Source organism: Lampetra fluviatilis, chromosome 42, assembly GCF_964198595.1.
Source record: "Lampetra fluviatilis chromosome 42, kcLamFluv1.1, whole genome shotgun sequence".
In the NCBI taxonomy this organism is placed as follows: Eukaryota; Metazoa; Chordata; class Hyperoartia; order Petromyzontiformes; family Petromyzontidae; genus Lampetra; species Lampetra fluviatilis.
The window spans coordinates 1,010,743-1,028,911 of record NC_136316.1 but is presented as its reverse complement, the minus strand read 5'-3'; the positions used below and the strand labels follow the sequence as shown (position 1 = coordinate 1,028,911).

Genomic DNA, 18,169 nt, shown 5'->3' with positions numbered 1-18,169 from the left:
GCAGCAGCAGCACTATCACCAGCAGCAGCAGCACTAGCACCAGCAGCAGCACTATCACCAGCAGCAGCAGCACTAGCACCAGCAGCAGCACTATCACCAGCAGCAGCAGCACTAGCACCAGCAGCAGCACTATCACCAGCAGCAGCAGTACTAGCTCTAAGCAGCAGCACTAGCACCAGCAGCAGCAGAAATGTTAGTCAGTGCAAGCAGCACTCTCAGTACGAACAGCAGCAGTATCAGCAGCAGCAGCAGAGGCGTCCATGCCCCGTGCGTCCTTGGCGTTTGATCCTCGATCCCGCGGGGGGGATGAGAGGAAGGTGGGGGGGGATGAGCGATTGCGATAGAGTTTGGATCAATTTCCTAGAACCCTCCCCCCAGAGAGGGGGGAGTGGGGGGTGTGGGCGGGGGTGCAGAGGGTCGCAGTCACAAAGACAACCGCGTCGCCGCAGCCCGACTCGACACCTCGACTACTTTGCACCACCCGCCCACACCTCTACTCCACACCCCACCCCTCCCCTCTACTCCACCCCCCACCCCTCACCTCTACTTCACACCCCCACCCCACACCCCCACGCCTCTACTCTTCTACTGCACACCCCCACACCCCCACCCACCCCCCCACCCCACGCCCCCACCCCACACCCCCACCCCACACCCCCACTCCACACCCCCACCCCACCCCACAGCCCCACCCCACACCCCCACACCCCACACCCCCACCCCACACCCCCACCCCACCCCACACCCCCACCCCCCACCCCTCCCCACTCCCCCACCCCACACCCCCACCCCACACCCCCACCCCCACCCCACCCCCCACCCCACACCCCCACCCCACACCCCCACCCCCCACCCCTCCCCACTCCCCCACCCCACACCCCCACCCCACACCCCCACCCCACCCCCCACCCCACACCCCCACCCCACACCCCCACCCCACACCCCCACCCCACCCCACTCCCCTACCCCCACCCCACACCCCCACCCCCCCACCCCACGCCTCTACTCTTCTACTGCACTCCCCCAGTCCACACCGACGCCGCCCCAGGCGTGGCGGAGCGGCACGTGACCCGCATCACCCACGAGTCACCTCGAGCTCCTCCATGGCAGACGTCTGCTGACAACCATGGGCGCTCGACAGCATAGTGGTGGTGGTGGTGGTGCTAATAACGGCGAACATGATGGTTGTTGTGGCGGTGATAATACTGTATCGATGATGGCCGTGCTGGTGGTAACGATGGGGATGATGATGGTTGTGGTGGTAACGATGGGGATGATGATGATGGTTGTGATGGTGATGATGGGGATGATGATGATGGTAGTAATGACAGCGATGATGATGACGGTTGTGGTGATAACGATGGGGATGGGGATGATGTTGGTGTTAGTAGTGATGGGGATAATGATGATGGTTGCGGTGGCAATGATGGGGATAATGATGATGGTTGCGGTGGCAATGATGGGGGTAATGATGATGGTTGCGGTGGCAATGATGGGGAGGATGATGCTAGTAGTAATAAGAGCGATGGTTGTACACGCTGTACACACACGTGCACACTGCTGCCCTGTGTATCCACACAGGGCTCAGTTGCCTAGCAACCTGCGCTCTGCACTAATCGCTTCCATTGATCCGCGACCGCTCCCCGCACGCGGCTCCCTCGAACCCTTCAGGCAGGGGGCGCCTCTCAGATACCCCACACGGGGTATCCCCTTGGGACCCCGTACACATACACAGGGATATCCCCTTGGGACCCCCGTACACATACACAGGGATATCCCATTGGGACCCCCGTACACATACACAGGGATATCCCATTGGGACCCCGTACACATACACAGGGATATCCCCTTGGTACCCCATACACGGGGGTATCCCCTTGGGACCCCGTGCACAGGGATATCCCCTTGGGACCCTGTACACGGGGATATCTCCTTGGTACCCCCACACGGGGGTCGCCTCTTGTGCACCATGGGTCCGCTACGCAGGGGTCTGTTCGCACCCTCTTTGAGACACCGTAATCACGGCTCCCCCTGTGGCCCCCCCCATACACAGGGGTCCTTGTATCCCCTTGGGACCTGAACACACAGCAGTGTTGGTGTGGCGGTGAGCAGACTGCGCTACACTGCTGATGGCGATGGTTCTCGTGCTGCTGCCGATGGTGATGATGCTGCTGATGACAATGACACTTCTGCTGCTGATGATGATTATAACGATGGTGCTGATGACAGTGACACTCTTCTGCTGCTGCTGCTGCTGCTGATGATTATGACGCTGCTGCTGATGACAATGACACTCTTCTGCTGATGATGATTATGACGATGCTGCTGATGGTGATCACGCTCCCACTGCTGCTGATATTGCTGCTGTGATCTATGATGACAATGGTGATTATTTCTGCTGCTGATAACGACATTGCTGATGATGTTTATAAAGCTGCTGCTGCCGATGATGATGGTGACAATAATGATACAGTACTGTCTTTCAAGGTTATCTCAACACGGCTGATACAACTGGTGATGATTGTGACGCTGCTGAAGGGTGTAGTTTTTATACTCTTACTTTTATATTCTTGGTTCTTTCGGTAAAGTCACGTAGAAGGGAAATAATAAAATAAATAATATATTATTATATTAGAATATAATAATATAATATTTTATATTATTATATTATAAAAATATATTATATATTATAATATAAATAATACAATATATTTTATTATTATATTATAAAAATATAATATATTACTATATTATAATAAAAATAAATAATATATTATATTATTTTATTCTTTGCCTTCTACGTGACTTTACCGAAAGAACCAAGAATATGAATCCCTGCAGTCACGAAAGCTTTAAATCAAAACTCTTAGTCTTATTTCCTGCCACTAGAGGCGCCCTCCTGCTCCTCCCCCTCCTCGGCTCCCTGCCCTCCCTTGGCTCCTCCCCTCCCTCGGCTCCTCCCCTCCTCGGCTCCTCCCCCTCCTCGGCTCCTCCGCTCCCTCAGCTCCTCCCCCTCCTAGGCTCCTCCCCCTCCGCGGCTCCTCCCCCTCTTAGGCTCCTCCCCTCCCTCGGCTCCTCCCCTCACTAGGCTCCTCCCCCTCCTCGGTTCCTCCCCCTCGGCTCCTCCCCCTCCTCGGCTCCTCCCCTCCCTTGGCTCCTCCCCTCTCTCGGCTCCTCCCCTCCATTGGCCCCTCCCCCTCCCCAGCTCCTCCCCTCTCTCGGCTCCTCCCCCTCACTAGGCTCCTCCCCTCACTAGGCTCCTCCCCCTCACTAGGCTCCTCCCTCCCTTGGCCCCTCCCCCTCCCCAGCTCCTCCCCTTTCTCGGCTCCTCCCCTCCCTCGGCTCCTCCCCTTCTCCGGCTCCTCCCCTCCCTCGGCTCCTCCCCTCGTGATGTCGTCAGTGGCGGCATCGTCATCATGGCCTTCTCTCCCGTGGCGGCCGTGGGGCCGCGCGACTCGCTGGGCGCCTTCATCTGCCCCATCTGCCTCGAGGTGTTCACGGCGCCGTGGGACACGGGCTGCGGGCACACGTGAGTGCAGCGGCGACCTCTGGGTGCACGCCAAGTCCCCCCCACAGTCACCCACCCCCCACCCCCCCTGTTCACCAGCCGCTCACCGCGAAAGCCGGGACCAGGGCGCGGAAGTTGGAACCGGGTCAGGGCTTGCGGGGTTGGTGGTGGTGTTGGTTGGTGGTGGTGGTGTTGGTTGGTGGTGGTGTTGTTGGTGGTGTTGGTTGGTGGTGGTGTTGTTGGTGGTGGTGGTGTTGTTGGTGTTGGTTGGTGGTGGTGTTGGTTGGTGGTGGTGGTGGTGTTGGTGGTGGTGTTGGGTGGTGGTGGTTGGTGGTGTTGGTTGGTGGTGTTGGTTGGTGGTGGTGTTGGGTGGTGGTGGTGTTGGTTGGTGGTGGTGTTGGTGGTGTTGGTGGTGGTGGTGGTGGTGTTGGTTGGTGGTGGTGTTGGTAGTGGTGGTGGTGGTGTTGTTGGTGGTGGTGTTGGTGGTGTTGGTTGGTGGTGGTGTTGGTTGGTGGTGGTGGTGTTGTTAGTGGTGGTGGTGGTTGGTTGGTGGTGGTGTTGGTTGGTGGTGGTGTTGTTGGTGTTGTTAGTGGTGGTGGTGGTTGGTTGGTGGTGGTGGTGTTGGTTGGTGGTGGTGTTGTTGGTGTTGTTAGTGGTGGTGGTGGTTGGTTGGTGGTGGTGGTGGTGGTGTTGGTTGGTGGTGGTGGTGGTGTTGGTTGGTGGTGGTGCTGTTGGTGGTGGTGTTAGTGGTGGTGTTGGTGGTGGTGGTGATGGTGGTGGTGATGGTGGTGGTGGTGTTGGTGGTGGTGTTGGTGGTGGTGTTGGTGGTGGTGTTGGTGGTGGTGTTGTTGTTGTTGGTGGTGTTGTTGGTGGTGTTTGTGGTGGTGTTGTTGGTGGTGTTTGTGGTGGTGGTGGTGTTGGTGGTGTTTGTAGTGGTGGTGTTGGTGGTGGTGTTGGTTGGTGGTGTTGGTGGTGGTGTTTGTGGTGGTGGTGTTGGTGGTTGGTGGTGGTGTTGGAGTTAACACACACAGGTGTATATGGTGCAAAGATGCCCCATGTAACCTTTAACAGACCGTTGCTGGGGCAAGCACCGTTAGCGAGCACCTGTACAGGTGTATGTACCCACAGGTGTGTGTAGTTAAAACACACCGGTGCAAGGTGTGAACGTGGGTTGTGGTTAAGCATGGTTAATTCACACACCGGGAATTTGATACCCGTACATAACGAGCAGTCTATAACACAGTACACGATATGTGTGTCAGTGTGTAGAGGGGCACGCCTTGACTAAAGGTGCTTTCCAGAATCTCAGCGCGTTGGGTGTAATTTTGTGGCAGTGGTTCATCATCCGCGTATGCAATGCCACAAATCTAATTGATGATGATGAGATGATTGTAATCACAAAGCAGTACCCCCCCCCGCCGCCAATCGTATGGAGTATGGCAATGACCGTGCAGCATGTTTTGGAATAAAGTGTTCTGTAGACTGGCAAACAGAAAGAGGAACTAAACACTCGGAACAGAAAGAGGAACTTGCGGATTAGAAAACAACCAGGGACATCATTGCGATGCAATGACAGAGGGCGTGAAGAGATGGTGATGGTCAGAGTTCGAGACTATCGACTGAGTCGCAGTCAAAGGAGGGAAAACGCGCCCAGGAGGATGTACCACTGCAGAGGAGTTGGAGCGACGAGATTGTTGTGCGTTGGTGTGATTGGGATCGTGGCATCGCAGGCCCATGAGAGTTGGCGCAGGCTTGCGGAGGCCTTCATCCAGCAGTGGACTGCTCATCGCCAATGGTGATACTCTCTTCGTTGGAAGGAGATGTTTAATCACTGCAGTTACGAGTCGCGCGCACAAGATGTGACGCTGTCTGTCGGCAGCGTCATCTGTGGAGACAGGAGGACAAGGACAACGAAAACATGAAATTGCAACACTCGCCTGTCTTGTACACCGATCCTAATCACCGTGGGGATTTCCCCATGATCAGTTTGGTTTGAAAAGCACGGTGTGTACGTGGATTTCCCCCTATCTGCATGGCAGAGCATTTTACAGCTGTGTACTTTAGTACAGCTGCTTTCTGCACTAAATTGTACCTGGTCCTGAAATGCATTGCATCTGGTGCTGTAGTGCACTGTTCCTGAAGAAGCTCACAGGTCTTGGAGCGAAACGTCGGACCTCGTGCCCGAGCAACACGCGGTACAACCCGGAAACACTTCACAGAGCTGTACCGCACAACCGCAAAACATTGGCACAGCAGTTTTGATGCAACTGCTCTGCCACCTGGAGACCTAGTTCAATCGACATAAAGTTGTGATCGTCTGCGTTGTTGGTGGTCGATTACTCGGGGAGCTTTAGAAATAGTGGCTACTCAGACATCCTGGCTCCTGAAGGTGGGAAACCCACAAGCCACGCCCAGCACGACGGTGGCTGATGATGCCAATGGCATCGCGAAGCCCCGCCCATCACTTGCCGGCGTCCAGAGCCTACGTGGGAACAGAGGTGACCATGTTTTTGCAATTGTATTGTGTAATCGGATTCGTCAAGATATCGACTCGATGATCGGTGGCGTAATCCATGAGGTCACGCTCTCGTCTATTCACGCTCCACCTGTTTATATATCCACCCTGGAGATTTTTGGTTTGCAGGATTCTGGGGATATTCAAATGTTGGCAGATATGCAGCTTAAACCAATATATCCACAATTACTTATTCCACCAAATCTGCCTTTACGCCACAACTTGAATTACACCCCGAGTGCCCAGTCCAAGCCAGTGGATGACAATAATGGCCAAGTGGCAGGGAACGCGCCCAAAAGGACGCCCACCGACCCAGCTGGGCAGGCGAGGCAGTAGGGAGGTGGTGGCAATCGGGAGCCCCAGCCAGGGCGGATGATGCTCGTGCCGTGGTGGTAAACAGCGCCGTGTCCCGCCGTGCGTGCAGGTTCTGCGAGGCGTGCCTGCACCGCTGCCTGTCCACGCAGCAGCCCCAGTGCGCCGTCTGCCGCTCCCCACTGGCCGCCAGGGATGCGAGGCGCAACGAGGCTGTGGAACGCACCATGGCTGAGATGCTGGCGCCGTGCTCGGCCTGCTCGGAAAAGGTACCGCTCCGGCAGCCCCTAACCACCCGCGCCCCCGTGGGGGCGACGAGGCCAGGCACGATGCACGATGCGCAGGGGTAAAATACAGGCACCCAGTCTTGGTGTCGATTTGAAAATAAGTTGCGTTCAGTCCGAGTTTGGTGCTCCCACGCGGCACAGCTGAATTCTGAAGAGGGCAGGCGGATCTTTGCTGCAATGCCCTGAAGCCAGAGTCTGTGATGAGCGCCGCAGACCGGTCCCCCGTCATAACCTTGCAAAGCTGAGCCCCCCCCCCATCACCCCACTTCCAGCTGACTACCGCATCAGCTCACGCTCCTCAGAGCACGGCCAAAACCAGAACTCGTAGTAAAACCGCGGCACGCAAAACAACTGTGGGTGAATGCAGCGCTCACGGGGGAGTCGATTCCAGATGAGAACGCAAATCAGTGGTGCTCGTCGCTCGAGGGCACAAAGCCCTCTGGCATCTCGCACGGCCACACCTGTGCCCTCGGAACCCTCCGTTCGGAGACCTGCGTCGGAAAGCTTAACGCGTTGTTACCCGTGAGAAGTTTGCGTCTGTGTGCGTACCAGTCCCGATCCTCCCGACTGCTCGCGACGTATTACGTGCCCCCCCCCCCCCCGGGGTTTGGCGCCATCGACCAGGATCGACGTTATCGTCCGTCTCGCCTACAGGTGCGCGTGTCCGACTTCCGAGCTCACACATCCACCTGTGCACAAGCCCAGAAGGCGCAGATTGCATTCCAGACGCCCACCACGACTGCTGCCAGGTACGGCCGACGCTGCCGCTCCCCTCAGAGGTATATATTAGAAGGATGAGCTCAAACTGTGGAACGCACCCGTCAGACTCTTGTTCACACCCTGGGCAAATGCAAACCAAAAGGAGCAGAGTCTATGGAAATGTGGGCCTGCGTTGTCTGTGTGCATATGGTCCCATGTGGTTGTGAGGCCTGCATACTGTGTGATGGTGTGTCTGTGAGCCTTGGTGTATGTGCATCTGCAAGCCTGTGCATTTCTCTCAAGTATGTGGCGCTTGTGATGCCCGTACCTGTCTTTCTGCCAACCTGGGTCCACGTACGTTGTTGAGCTTCTTTCGCACCATACGTAGCCAACCGTGCTAATTGTAGTGCCAGTGAACTGCCATATGTATATGCATGTGTGCCTTTAGCATAGCTCCAAGTTACTTCCGTGTGTGGGAACGTCTTAAAGCATGTCTCTGACCCCCAGTGTGTATATGCATGTCCCATTTGCCTCCACACCACTGTACGTGTCTGTCTGCCTGTGGGACCTGCGTGCCTCAATCTGTGTGCCTCAATCTGTGTGCCTGGGCCACAGCCAATATCAGTGGCGAGTGATATCTGAACAGTCCTGAGCCTCGCCTAGGTTGACTTACCCTTCCAATGAGCACCAGGTGCAATGAATAAACCTCAGCACTGGGTGGGGAGACAAAGGTGGCCGGGCATGCTGCTTGCCTCGTGCTCAGTCACAGCACTTGGCCCATCAGCCTGTGTAGGCTACAAAGTGGTCCTTTGTCTTTGCTGTCTGCTAATCGTGTGATGTGGTCAGGTTGGTTCTGGGTCTTCCCTAGGTCAACTCGGCCTCAAATGAGTTCCTTGTGCGGTGTGTAAATATCGCCATTGGGGAGACAAAGGCAGCCGGGCATGGTGATGGCAACACTTTCCCGTTGTGTGTCGCTGTGCCGGTCTTCATAGGCGTTCACGAATAGCACTTGCCCCACCACGGTGTGTTAATGGCTACACGGCGGATCTGTGTGTGTGCGACTGTAGCCTAGGTCCCAACCGTTTCACGTTTATGTGCCCGTACTGCGGCACCCGCAACCTCGACCAGGACGACCTCCTGCGGCACTGCATCGAGCGGCACCACTCGGACCGCACGCGCGTGGTACGTGCCAACATGCGCACACGCACACACACGCAGCCTCACACACACGTGCCAAGCCTCGCCACTGCACCAATGTGGCACACGCCAGCACACGCATGACCGTCTCTACCTCACTAATAAGGCTTGCGGCAAACAGCTGGGCATAACTCTCTGCCAAGGTGACACGTGGTGTGGTGTCTGTGGTGTGTGTGGTGCATGTGGTGCGCGTACCCAAGGTGTGTCCAGTGTGCGCATCAATGCCATGGGGCGACCCCAACTACTGCAGCTCAAACTTCATCCAGCACCTCACGCACAGGCACCGCTTCTCCTACGACACCTACGTGGTGAGTCGCGTTCCGCGTACCCTCGCACGCTCTCTGCGACAAAGCCGCAGCTTTACTTTCCCAGCCCCCGCGGTACAGATCAACACTTCACCGGGTCAGGGCTGGCTGGGTAGCTCCGAGGGCGGAGCGGCCAAGCCAGGAGGACTACCGAGATCCTGAGTTTAAATCCAGGTTTAAGCCGCCTGTGATCACACCGGGTCCTCAAGTGTAGTGAGTTGGTGGTCTCAGCCCAGTCACCAGCAACTAATAGAGACTCGGCCTCATGTAAATCGATTGTTATTAAACCGGGTTCTCAAGCGTAAAGAATTGATTTCTCAGCCCGATCGCCAATTATTGCATGCAAAATCCGTATTGGTTCTGCATGAAATTTGGCTAAATTCTAGCTCTGAGAAGTAACAGGTCCCTGCGGGGTGGGCTGGTAGGAACGAACAAATGAATGGCTATAATAAAATGGCGGGGGTACGATACGAAAGGAGAGTTTGAGGCCTAGTTCTAGGCTTTAGGCCTAGCTGTAGGCTTTAGGCCGCTGTGAGTTAATTTTTAATTTAAATGTTTTGTAGGGTCCTGCCAAGTGTTTGCAGTAGGGGGCGATGTTGCTACACTTAATCGGACGGACGATATAATCTATTGTAGGCTGGTTCACTTCGTTCCTACCAGTAAAATCATCAGGTTGACAATTGCATGACAGAACTGGTGGGGAATTGCTGCCCTCTGCTGCCTGTTGTCCAGAGGTGTATTGAAGGGAACTGGGAAGTCACTGTGATATCTGCGTCCATGAGCCACTCTGAACACAAAGGGGGGTGGCGGGGGTTGTACGGCTCTGCCAAGAATCTGACGCCAATAGCACGATTGGGAAAAAAGGAGGAAAAACCCAAAAGAATGAGACTTCAGCTCACAGGAAGTGGGTATGGGCAATGCCCCCCCCCCCCCCTTGTTACCCAGGAAAGCCTCACTGGGCCTCAAGGCTGTCTTCATGCACTAGTTCTGCAACTTCTTGGAATGTTTTGGAGCAAACATTTTATTTTATTTAACTTGTAGTGATTTGAGAACCATGATGCTAGCCGGCCAAACTCTTACTTGAAGTACTCAAATTTCTTTATAATTCGGATACATTTTGGAAAAATGTACAAAAAGAATTGCGATTTCTGACGAGCGTGTTTTGCGCGTGTGCAGGATTACCAGGCGGACGACGATTCCACCCTACAGGAAGTGCTGCAGCGCTCCCTCCAGGAAAAGTAGCCCCCTCTCCCCCCCCCCCCCCCAGGGCCTGCTCACGCTAGCTCATGTCGCGGGGCAAGGGGAGACTCACTGAAAAACCCACGCTCACCACCGTGTAAAACATACGCTTCAGAAATATTGTGGTCTGCAACAAGGAGGCATTAAACTTTCTCGACCAGATAATTCTGATGAAGCAAACTATAGCAACTATCGATCAATATATACCTTGAAAGTATGCTTTATTTACAAAAACAGGTAACGTTGGGCGCTTTACATGGGTGGCAGCATAACTACACTAACGATCTCGGGACAGGGATCGCGTTCTGGGACGTCCACTGTAAATCAATAAAACGCTGCGCTGGCGCCAGCGCAACCATTGCAGGTGCGGCTGCGTGTGAGAGTTTCGCGGGGGAGGCTTGAACAGAAGGCTCGCGAGGGCTGTGATCGTTTTTTTTCCATGGTTCGTCGTGGAGGCTGCTGTTGTCAATTCGTTTTTTTATATTTATTTTTTAATAGAATTAAGCGAGTGGACAATGTCGCGCGAACTCCGCGATCTTGATGCGGCGGGGCGGAGAAGGATGTTGGACGGCGTTCGGGTGGCGTTCGGCATGGAAGATCGGCGCCGTCTTGTCCGTGGCAATTCCCAGCAGGGTGGGGGGAGAGCCCGTGGTGCCGTGACAACGCTACGGACCGGCACTTCCACACCGCCCTCCGTCCGTCCGTCAGTCCACTCAGTTGCCGACGAAGTTTGCTTTACAATGGGCTGGCGTAAAAAAAAAAGACAGCAAGCAGAAAAAAATCATGATTGCAATGGTTTTAAATGCAGCAAAAAATATAGCTTTGTTGGGGTTAAAATATATATTTATATATTTTTCTGTTCTGAACAAAATAATTGGCGGCAATTCTTGTTGGAAAGGTATAATGTACCCCAGTCGACCCCACACCTCTCCCCCAAACCCCTTTTCCCCCTCCCACCATCCCCTAATTGCGGCCGTCAATCTCGTTAATCGTTTATAAGTCTGGCTGTGACGCAAATGTCTGAAAGGCTGCTGCACTTCCAGCGTTTTCGTTTTTTTGCTTCTCAAATTGTTTGCGGACGGGTGTTTTGTCTGTGAGATCACTCAGCAATAATTAAAGGACATAACCCCGAAGGCTTCCCACGCGAGGTGGCGGTGGTGTCTGCTGACCTATGAACTCCGCGACAGCGTCACTCTCGCCCTCGGGTTTGATGGTCCCCGCGATGCTGTCGCTCTCCAGGATGGGCAGGAAGAGCTGCACGAAGTCGGCCGTGTACGGGGGCGCGATCATGTCCAACACCTGACGCGTCGACACGCCGCGGGGTTCCGCGTTAACACGGCCAGCGCTTTTAACACAAGTCACACTGCGGTCGACGCATTAACACGGTAAAGTGCATTAACGCGCTGCACATGGGCAACACAAGGCGCGACCGCTCAGAAAAATGCGCACGCGGTGGATTGGTGGCACGGGAACAGAGGATTGTCATCGCACTCAGTATTAGTCCGCACCAGCGGAAGGGAACAGCCACACGAGGCGCACCACTTCAAACCAGCACACAAATAACGATCTTTCTCCATCACTGCAAGCATCTCGGCCACCCTAAACGGGTACTAGAAGGGAATATTGTCAACATAGCAAGTGGCCGAGCGCGCTAAAATAAAAAAGTGTTGCTATACCATTGGAACCTCATTTGCCAGTAACGAAATGATAATAGTTTTTTTACCCTTTTATCTGGCAACAAAACTGACACCTTTTTTACAAGGAGTCATGTTTGCATTTACCACAATACCTGCAGTCGGAATGCAAACAAAAAACACAACTCTGATAATGTATGCACTGTCCTTGAAAATGATTGGTCCATACCCGAGACAGCTTTCTTTGGAGCCGAGTCTCACATGGTGTTGGACCAGATGACGTCATCTGGTCCAACACCATGTGTCCAACACCACGTGAGACTAGGCTCTAAGGAAAGCTGTCTCGGTGTGGACCAATCAACTTCAAGGACAGTGCATACATTATCAGAGTTGTGTTTTTTGTTTGCATTCTGACTGCAGGTATTGTGGTCAATGCAAACATGACTCCTTATAAAAAAAGTGTCAGTTTTGTTGCCAGATAAAAGGGTAAAAAAACAATTATCATTTTGTTACTGGCAAATGAGGTTCCAATGGTATAGCAACACTTTTTTATTTTAGCGCGCTCGGCCACTTGTGGTCACCGCGAGGCCCTCTCGACCCCATATTGCCGGAAGTTGTTGGGCACGAGGCCAAGCTGGGCCTCGCCTCGGTGACGAAGTGCCGTATGAGCGAGATGTCCGTGTCCTGCCGCTCCAGGCACTTGCGCATGTAGGCCACGACGGGCAGCACGTAGCCGCGGCTCAGCAGGTGCACCATGCGGTCCAGCAGCGTCTTCTTCAGCTCCAGCTGCACGGGCACACACCACCATTATTATTAGTAGTTCACCATAATCTCTACAGTGCCTCGATGTATAATTTTTTCATAAGCCGAGCAGGCACCTCTCCTCGCCTAGATCATCTGCTGGGCTCCCAGGAACTGGTCGCCAAGTTGAGGAAGGAGACTTTCAGGCCTACCAGCCCTGACCATCGTTTATTACACCGACATGAGCAATGATTGAGTTTACTAGCTCGGTACCATGCAACTATGTTGCAAAATGTAAGCAATGGAACTGCAGAGCTTAACCTAGGCTATTGCATAACCATCTCTGATGTGGAATGTGCCCAATTGCCAGAACTTTGAAGCTAAGCAGGGTTGAAACTGGATAGTCTTTGAGTGAGCTACAGCCATGCACGGCAGGTGTCATCGGCAATGGGGATTAGGGCAGCAAAGAGCAGTGGTGCAACATCTATTGTACTGTACCTCTGTTCTCATCTATGCTCCCTGCCGAGACCAATGCACATTGGCCAGTGCAGCAAGGCATGGTTACATAAGATGCACATGGTGCGGGGAGGCCCACGTCTGGCGTTGGCTCAACATAAGGGCTTCACGAAGGCAACACATTTGCTCTTGACGAGCTTGGAAGCACCGGAGCAGAGAATGAGGCCATGAAAGATGTGGCTCAAAGTTGTGAGCCAGGCTGTGAAGGACTGGATTAGACATGAAGGGAATGGAGAAAAGGGACTGGGAAAGCAGACCCCACAAGTTGGAAGAAAGCCAGGAAGGAGAAAACTAAAGGCGCAGGAGAGAGCTGCCCCATTGAGTTGGAGTTTGAACTACGGTTCAAGTCCAGCGGTGCGCTTGGGGGGCGCTTGGGGGGCGCTTGGGGGGCGCTTGGGGGGCGCTTGGGGGGTGCTTGGGGGGCGCCCGGACTGCGTTGCGGCGTTCACCTGCTCCATGACGTCCAGCTGCGAGTGCTCCGTCTCAAACAGCTTCACCAGCAGCAGCAGCACCAGCGGGTGCATGAGCTGGTGGCACGTGCTGATCTGCGTGCACGCACGGACGCAAGGGGAGGTGCACGTGGAAGGCATTGGGGGTAAAGCTACCAAACGTCATGGTGGTTTCAGGGAGGCCGTCCTTGTGTCTCCCACGAAGCATTTGTGAATATCGAGATTGTCCCGGCACGTGCGGCGCAAGGGATCATGGGCCGGGAGGAGGGCCGACCTCGTCCAACAGGGCCAGGTGCAGGGGCGTGTGGTCGGTCTGCAGCTTGAAGTAGCTGGCCTCGCTCACTGTCCAGTCCACCCAGTGCAGCACGCCCATAGCCACCACGGGGAACCTGGGGGCGCGCCGCACGCGCACCGCAGTCACGCGCGGGGTCAAGGGTCGCCGTGGACCGAGGGGCCCGATGCAGAGGCAGTGCGCTCCGAATGACGAACCGATCCTAAATTGTATTCACGACACGACCACTCCACACCCTTAGATCACCACACATTGACGCACCCCAGTTATTTGTCTGCTGTAAATTATCAGTGTGTGTGGAGGCTATAAACAGGTAATGGGATTAATAATCCATGCAAAAGGTGACTTCTCGACAACACTGTACTGCACGTGACATGCAACGCATAATGGGAGGTCCAATCCAATTGTGACAATCGTCCCTTCTGCTGTCTAGACACCACCGTTTGCTCCGTGTATTGTTACCCCCAAGCCCAGTGCAGGCACACGCACGGCGTCTCACCGTATGCACTGGTACAGGGTGGCCAACTCGGCCACCAGCTCCGAGGCGCCCTTGTTCTCGTTGCAGCAGAGCGTGTGCATCGTCTCGATGGCCTTGGAGGTCGACTTCAGCTCGTCCTTGTTTATGTTCACGCGCTTGTTCTGCAGCGCGCGCAGTATTACCACCACCACCAGCAACGCACTATCAGTATACACCACGGCCACCGCACCCCAATACCAACACCACCACCTCCTGCACAACACATTTCAATACGACCGCTATCCGTGTACGCCACTCCCACCAGCACACAAGCCCACCAACATCATAAAACATTCTAAATACATTTACAACGTTTTGGGAATCTTATATAGTGATAATTCGACATCGTGGCATGTAAAATTGTAATTAAGGACAATCCTAGTCACATGCCCAGCGAGTAGCGTGTCTGTGCGCGTGCGCGGTGCGGGCGACGCCGACCTTCTTCCAGCTCTCGATGACACTGGCGGCATACGCGAGGATATAGATGTACTTGTGCTTGTGGTCGGGGTTCACTTTGGCCCCTGGCTTGAAGAGGGCCTGCATGAAGAGGTCCATGAAGGCCGGCACGCGCACCTGCACGCCCACCGGTGAAGTCGTGCTCAGTCACAACGCCTCGAGCACTGGCCCCCACTCAGACCGCATGGCACGCGGTCGCTGGGGGGCCCAGAGGGGTCAAAGACGCTGAACCGGCTCCGCTGATAGCTTGGGTTTGAATCCGAGTTTGAGCTGCTCAACTATCGTTAAACTGGAGTCCGAGGTGTATAATTGGCATTATTCATGATTCGCATAGAGACCCACAGACTCACGGAGACCCATGGATTTGCGCAGACTGAGTTGCGATTAAATTGGGTTCTCAAGTGTAACGAGTCGATGGTATTAGCTCGGTAACCAATGACTGCACTTAAATCCGTGATCACATTAAATTTAGGTTTTTGCTTAATTTGGAAAATTCCTTCTCTGAGAGTAAAATTAAATCTCAGTTTGACTGTCGTGCAAAATTTCTCTGCAGCAAGGTGTGTGGGGCAAAGCTGACCTCTAGCATGCGGAATGAAAAGGTCACATGAGAGAATCCCAGGAGGCAAGTTCTACGATATCTCCTCCTAAGAACCGTTTCTCCAACATGGGGTGCGACGCGGTGCTCTGCGAGAGTTCCCAACAGACAAACGTCTCGCTGCAAGGCGATACCGAGAGCAATTGGAATAAGTGGGAAAAAAATTATAAATTTGTTTTGACGATAAAAGCTCTCCGCCCACCCTCCACCAGTCTCTGATGACTGCCTTCAATTGCCTTTGATGCCCAGAACCATGCGAGAGAGTCCATCCAGATCCTTGATTCACAACGTGGGCTATGAAAATGATACACAATTATTCTAAATTGCCAAAATGTCCATATTTTTAAGGTGCCTCTCAGCTTCCATAATAGTCCACAGAAATTACCGGGTGGTGGAAAAACCTATAAAAGGTATGTGCTGGTGTCTGTGTGTAAATATGGGGAGGTGTGTGTATGTGTACGTGTGAATGTATTTGTGGTGTGTGTAGGGACAAGTAGTGTCGCGCTTGGGGTGCGCTGCGCTACAAAACCCGACGACCTGAGCTCGATTCCAGCTCGCGGCCAACACCAGTGACAATGATTATTTGAACCAGTCCTGGTTCTCCTCGAGGTTGATTCAGCCTCAAATGAGTACCTGGTCCGATGTGTAAACATCGCCACTATAGAGACAAAAGCGGCGTGTCGTGCTGGCCACCCACCCCCTTGTGTGCCATGCCGGCCTTAATAGGCGCTCGCTAACGGCACTTGCCCCCACAGTCTGCTAAAGGCAATATGGGGGATCATGGTCTTTCATGCAAGTGGTACCAGCTCGACAGGTGGCGGGTCCAAGCTGGTGAACATCTTGTAGAGGACGGTGATGTCGGCCGGGTTGAGAGCGCCCTTGGAGAGCATGGCTCCCAGCGCCTGGCACGCACGCGGGTACGACGCCGCGCTGCCCAGCGCCAGCGTGATCTGGCTCACGTCGTGACCCCTGGTGAGCGTCCACCACACAACCAGCAACACCATCGGCTGGCTTTTTACCCTCCGATTGTGACCCCGCGTCACGCAGTCATGGCAAGAAGAATCCAATCGGAACTCTCCAGGCCAGGAAGTCCAATACATTTATAGCAGCTTTGTTAGGCGAGATTATTGTCGCAATTACACTTTGTATTTAATTACAAATTACAATTGTGATTGACTCCAGGTCTGGCTGTTGAACTGGTTTTAGTGAGTCAACACTAGTTGCTTACCTTCATGAAATCAGAAGAACAACAGCCAGACTTGGGGTCAATTTCAGCTATAACTGTGTCATTTGTAATGAATTACAATCACAATGTAACTGTGAACTCAGTTTAATCACAGGGGGTTGAGAACCTGAGTTCAAACCCGGCATCTCAGCCGTGCCATCTCCACCGATCTGACCTCCGATCCACTCGGCCACCTCTGGCGACACTCGGCAACTCGGCAACTGCCGGAGTCTCGGCAGAGTTATCCATCCAGATCGCTAACGCCGGCCAAGAGCGAGAACGACCCGGAAACCTAACGGTGTCTCTGTCGAGCTGCGCCGCTCATGCCACCACCGCGGCCGTGCTCACCGGTCCTGGGCGTACTTCTGCACCTCCTGCGCGATCCGACGCACCGCCGAGCCGCCCTGCTCCTCGCGCGACAGCACGCTCATGATGCACTGCGCATACAGGTACGTGTGCTCCCCGTGGCACACCATTTTCTGTCGGTACACGCGCACACGTACGTACGCGTTCATGCACAAACAAAGATCCCCCGTAAGACCTTTAACAGACTGTTGGGGCAAGTGCTGTTAGCGAGCACCTATGAAGGCCAGAACGGTACACGAAGCCCGACCGCATTTGTCTCCCCAGTGGCGATGTTTACACAACGCACCAGGCACTCGTTTAAGGCCGAGTCGACCTAGGGGAGGCCCAACACCGGTTCAGATAATAGTCACTGGTGTTGGCCGTGAGTAGGAATCGAACCCGGGTCGTCTGGTTCGTAGTGCATCACGCCAACCGTTGCACTACCGCACGCATGCACACAGAGGGGAGGTATTTACAGCAAACTCGGGCAGGTGTTTGTCCAAGCTGTCCTCTCCTCCATCCAGCAGCGTGGCCAAGGATGTGCGCAGAACGCGGGAGAACACTTCGAGCTGCTGGCAGGCTGTCGACACGCTTGTGATCTCGCCCTGGTGTCCCGCGTCGGATATCAGCTGCTCACACACCACACACATCACACACACCACACACATAAACTGTATTGCACTGCATGCATTTTACGGTCTACCCTCAGAACCATCGATCACCATAATTACAACCAGCACCTGGCCACACAACCGCTGCCGCTCAACACAAGGCCATCTTTCTCTTCCGGGGAAGCGGAGTGTGAAGTAGCTGTGGGTGGATGTGTGGCTGGGCACCTTGACGGTGAAGTTCAGCATGAGGCAGTCGGGGTGGCTCTCGGCGAGCTTGTAGAAGAGGTCTCTCCAAGTGGCGTGAGCGATCATCTGCTCCAGCCAGGCCGGTGTCTGACAACAGACAACGCCCACAGCCACGCTAAACAAAGAGCCAGCGGAAAGTCGTGCGAATGGTGAAAGGCATCGCATACAAGTCCAGTCCTGAAATACTGCTATAAATACGATCCGTTACACACCTAACATTTAACACGCTGCACCGACAGTAGCGTGAATATCGTGCTGAAAAGTCAGTGCGGGTTTCCTGCGTTGAACACGGGACTGCAGTGCACCTACCTCTCCCTCTTCTGTGAAGATCGAGTCGGCCTTCCGTGGGTCAAAGTGCTTGATGAGGATCGTCTTCAGGTGGTTCTCTACCATCTCCTGCACCTGACCGGGTTCCACTCCTGCAGGGTGTTTTGGCAAAGGCCACACATCAAATACATAGTCCAGAGATCTTCTCCAAAT

At 54.2% G+C, this 18,169-nt stretch overlaps 2 protein-coding genes across 9 annotated transcripts in view; one reads left to right on the top strand and one right to left on the bottom strand.

Annotated features, from left to right (window-relative positions):
* The first annotated feature begins 1,029 nt into the window (after window positions 1-1,029).
* LOC144946779 (E3 ubiquitin-protein ligase RNF114-like) lies at window positions 1,030-11,238 on the top strand. 8 transcript variants are annotated; one of them, XM_078875952.1, is made up of 8 exons: window positions 1,030-1,231; window positions 3,309-3,491; window positions 6,448-6,604; window positions 7,277-7,401; window positions 8,389-8,503; window positions 8,729-8,826; window positions 10,000-10,061; window positions 10,561-11,238. In XM_078875952.1, the coding sequence occupies exons 2-8, from the start codon at window positions 3,391-3,393 to the stop codon at window positions 11,049-11,051; spliced, it is 1,149 nt and encodes a 382-aa protein (XP_078732078.1). In that variant the 5' UTR covers window positions 1,030-1,231; window positions 3,309-3,390; the 3' UTR covers window positions 11,052-11,238. The 8 variants fall into 8 exon arrangements, with proteins under 8 accessions (XP_078732078.1, XP_078732075.1, XP_078732076.1 ...); XM_078875949.1 differs by having other exon boundaries at window positions 1,031-1,231; window positions 3,309-3,529; XM_078875950.1 differs by having other exon boundaries at window positions 1,033-1,231; window positions 3,309-3,529; window positions 7,277-7,371.
* The window catches only part of NELFCD (negative elongation factor complex member C/D), a 12,414-nt gene continuing 4,511 nt past the window's right edge, over window positions 10,267-18,169 (bottom strand). The window contains exons 4-15 of the mRNA XM_078875948.1: window positions 17,999-18,108; window positions 17,669-17,776; window positions 17,309-17,461; window positions 16,836-16,966; window positions 16,066-16,231; window positions 14,650-14,784; window positions 14,194-14,333; window positions 13,677-13,791; window positions 13,403-13,498; window positions 12,342-12,482; window positions 11,232-11,361; window positions 10,267-10,807 (exon numbers count right to left, since the gene is read on the bottom strand). Of these exons, the coding sequence (XP_078732074.1) occupies window positions 10,776-10,807; window positions 11,232-11,361; window positions 12,342-12,482; window positions 13,403-13,498; window positions 13,677-13,791; window positions 14,194-14,333; window positions 14,650-14,784; window positions 16,066-16,231; window positions 16,836-16,966; window positions 17,309-17,461; window positions 17,669-17,776; window positions 17,999-18,108 (1,457 nt within the window). The 3' untranslated portion in view covers window positions 10,267-10,775. The remainder of the gene's footprint in view (window positions 10,808-11,231; window positions 11,362-12,341; window positions 12,483-13,402; window positions 13,499-13,676; window positions 13,792-14,193; window positions 14,334-14,649; window positions 14,785-16,065; window positions 16,232-16,835; window positions 16,967-17,308; window positions 17,462-17,668; window positions 17,777-17,998; window positions 18,109-18,169) is intronic.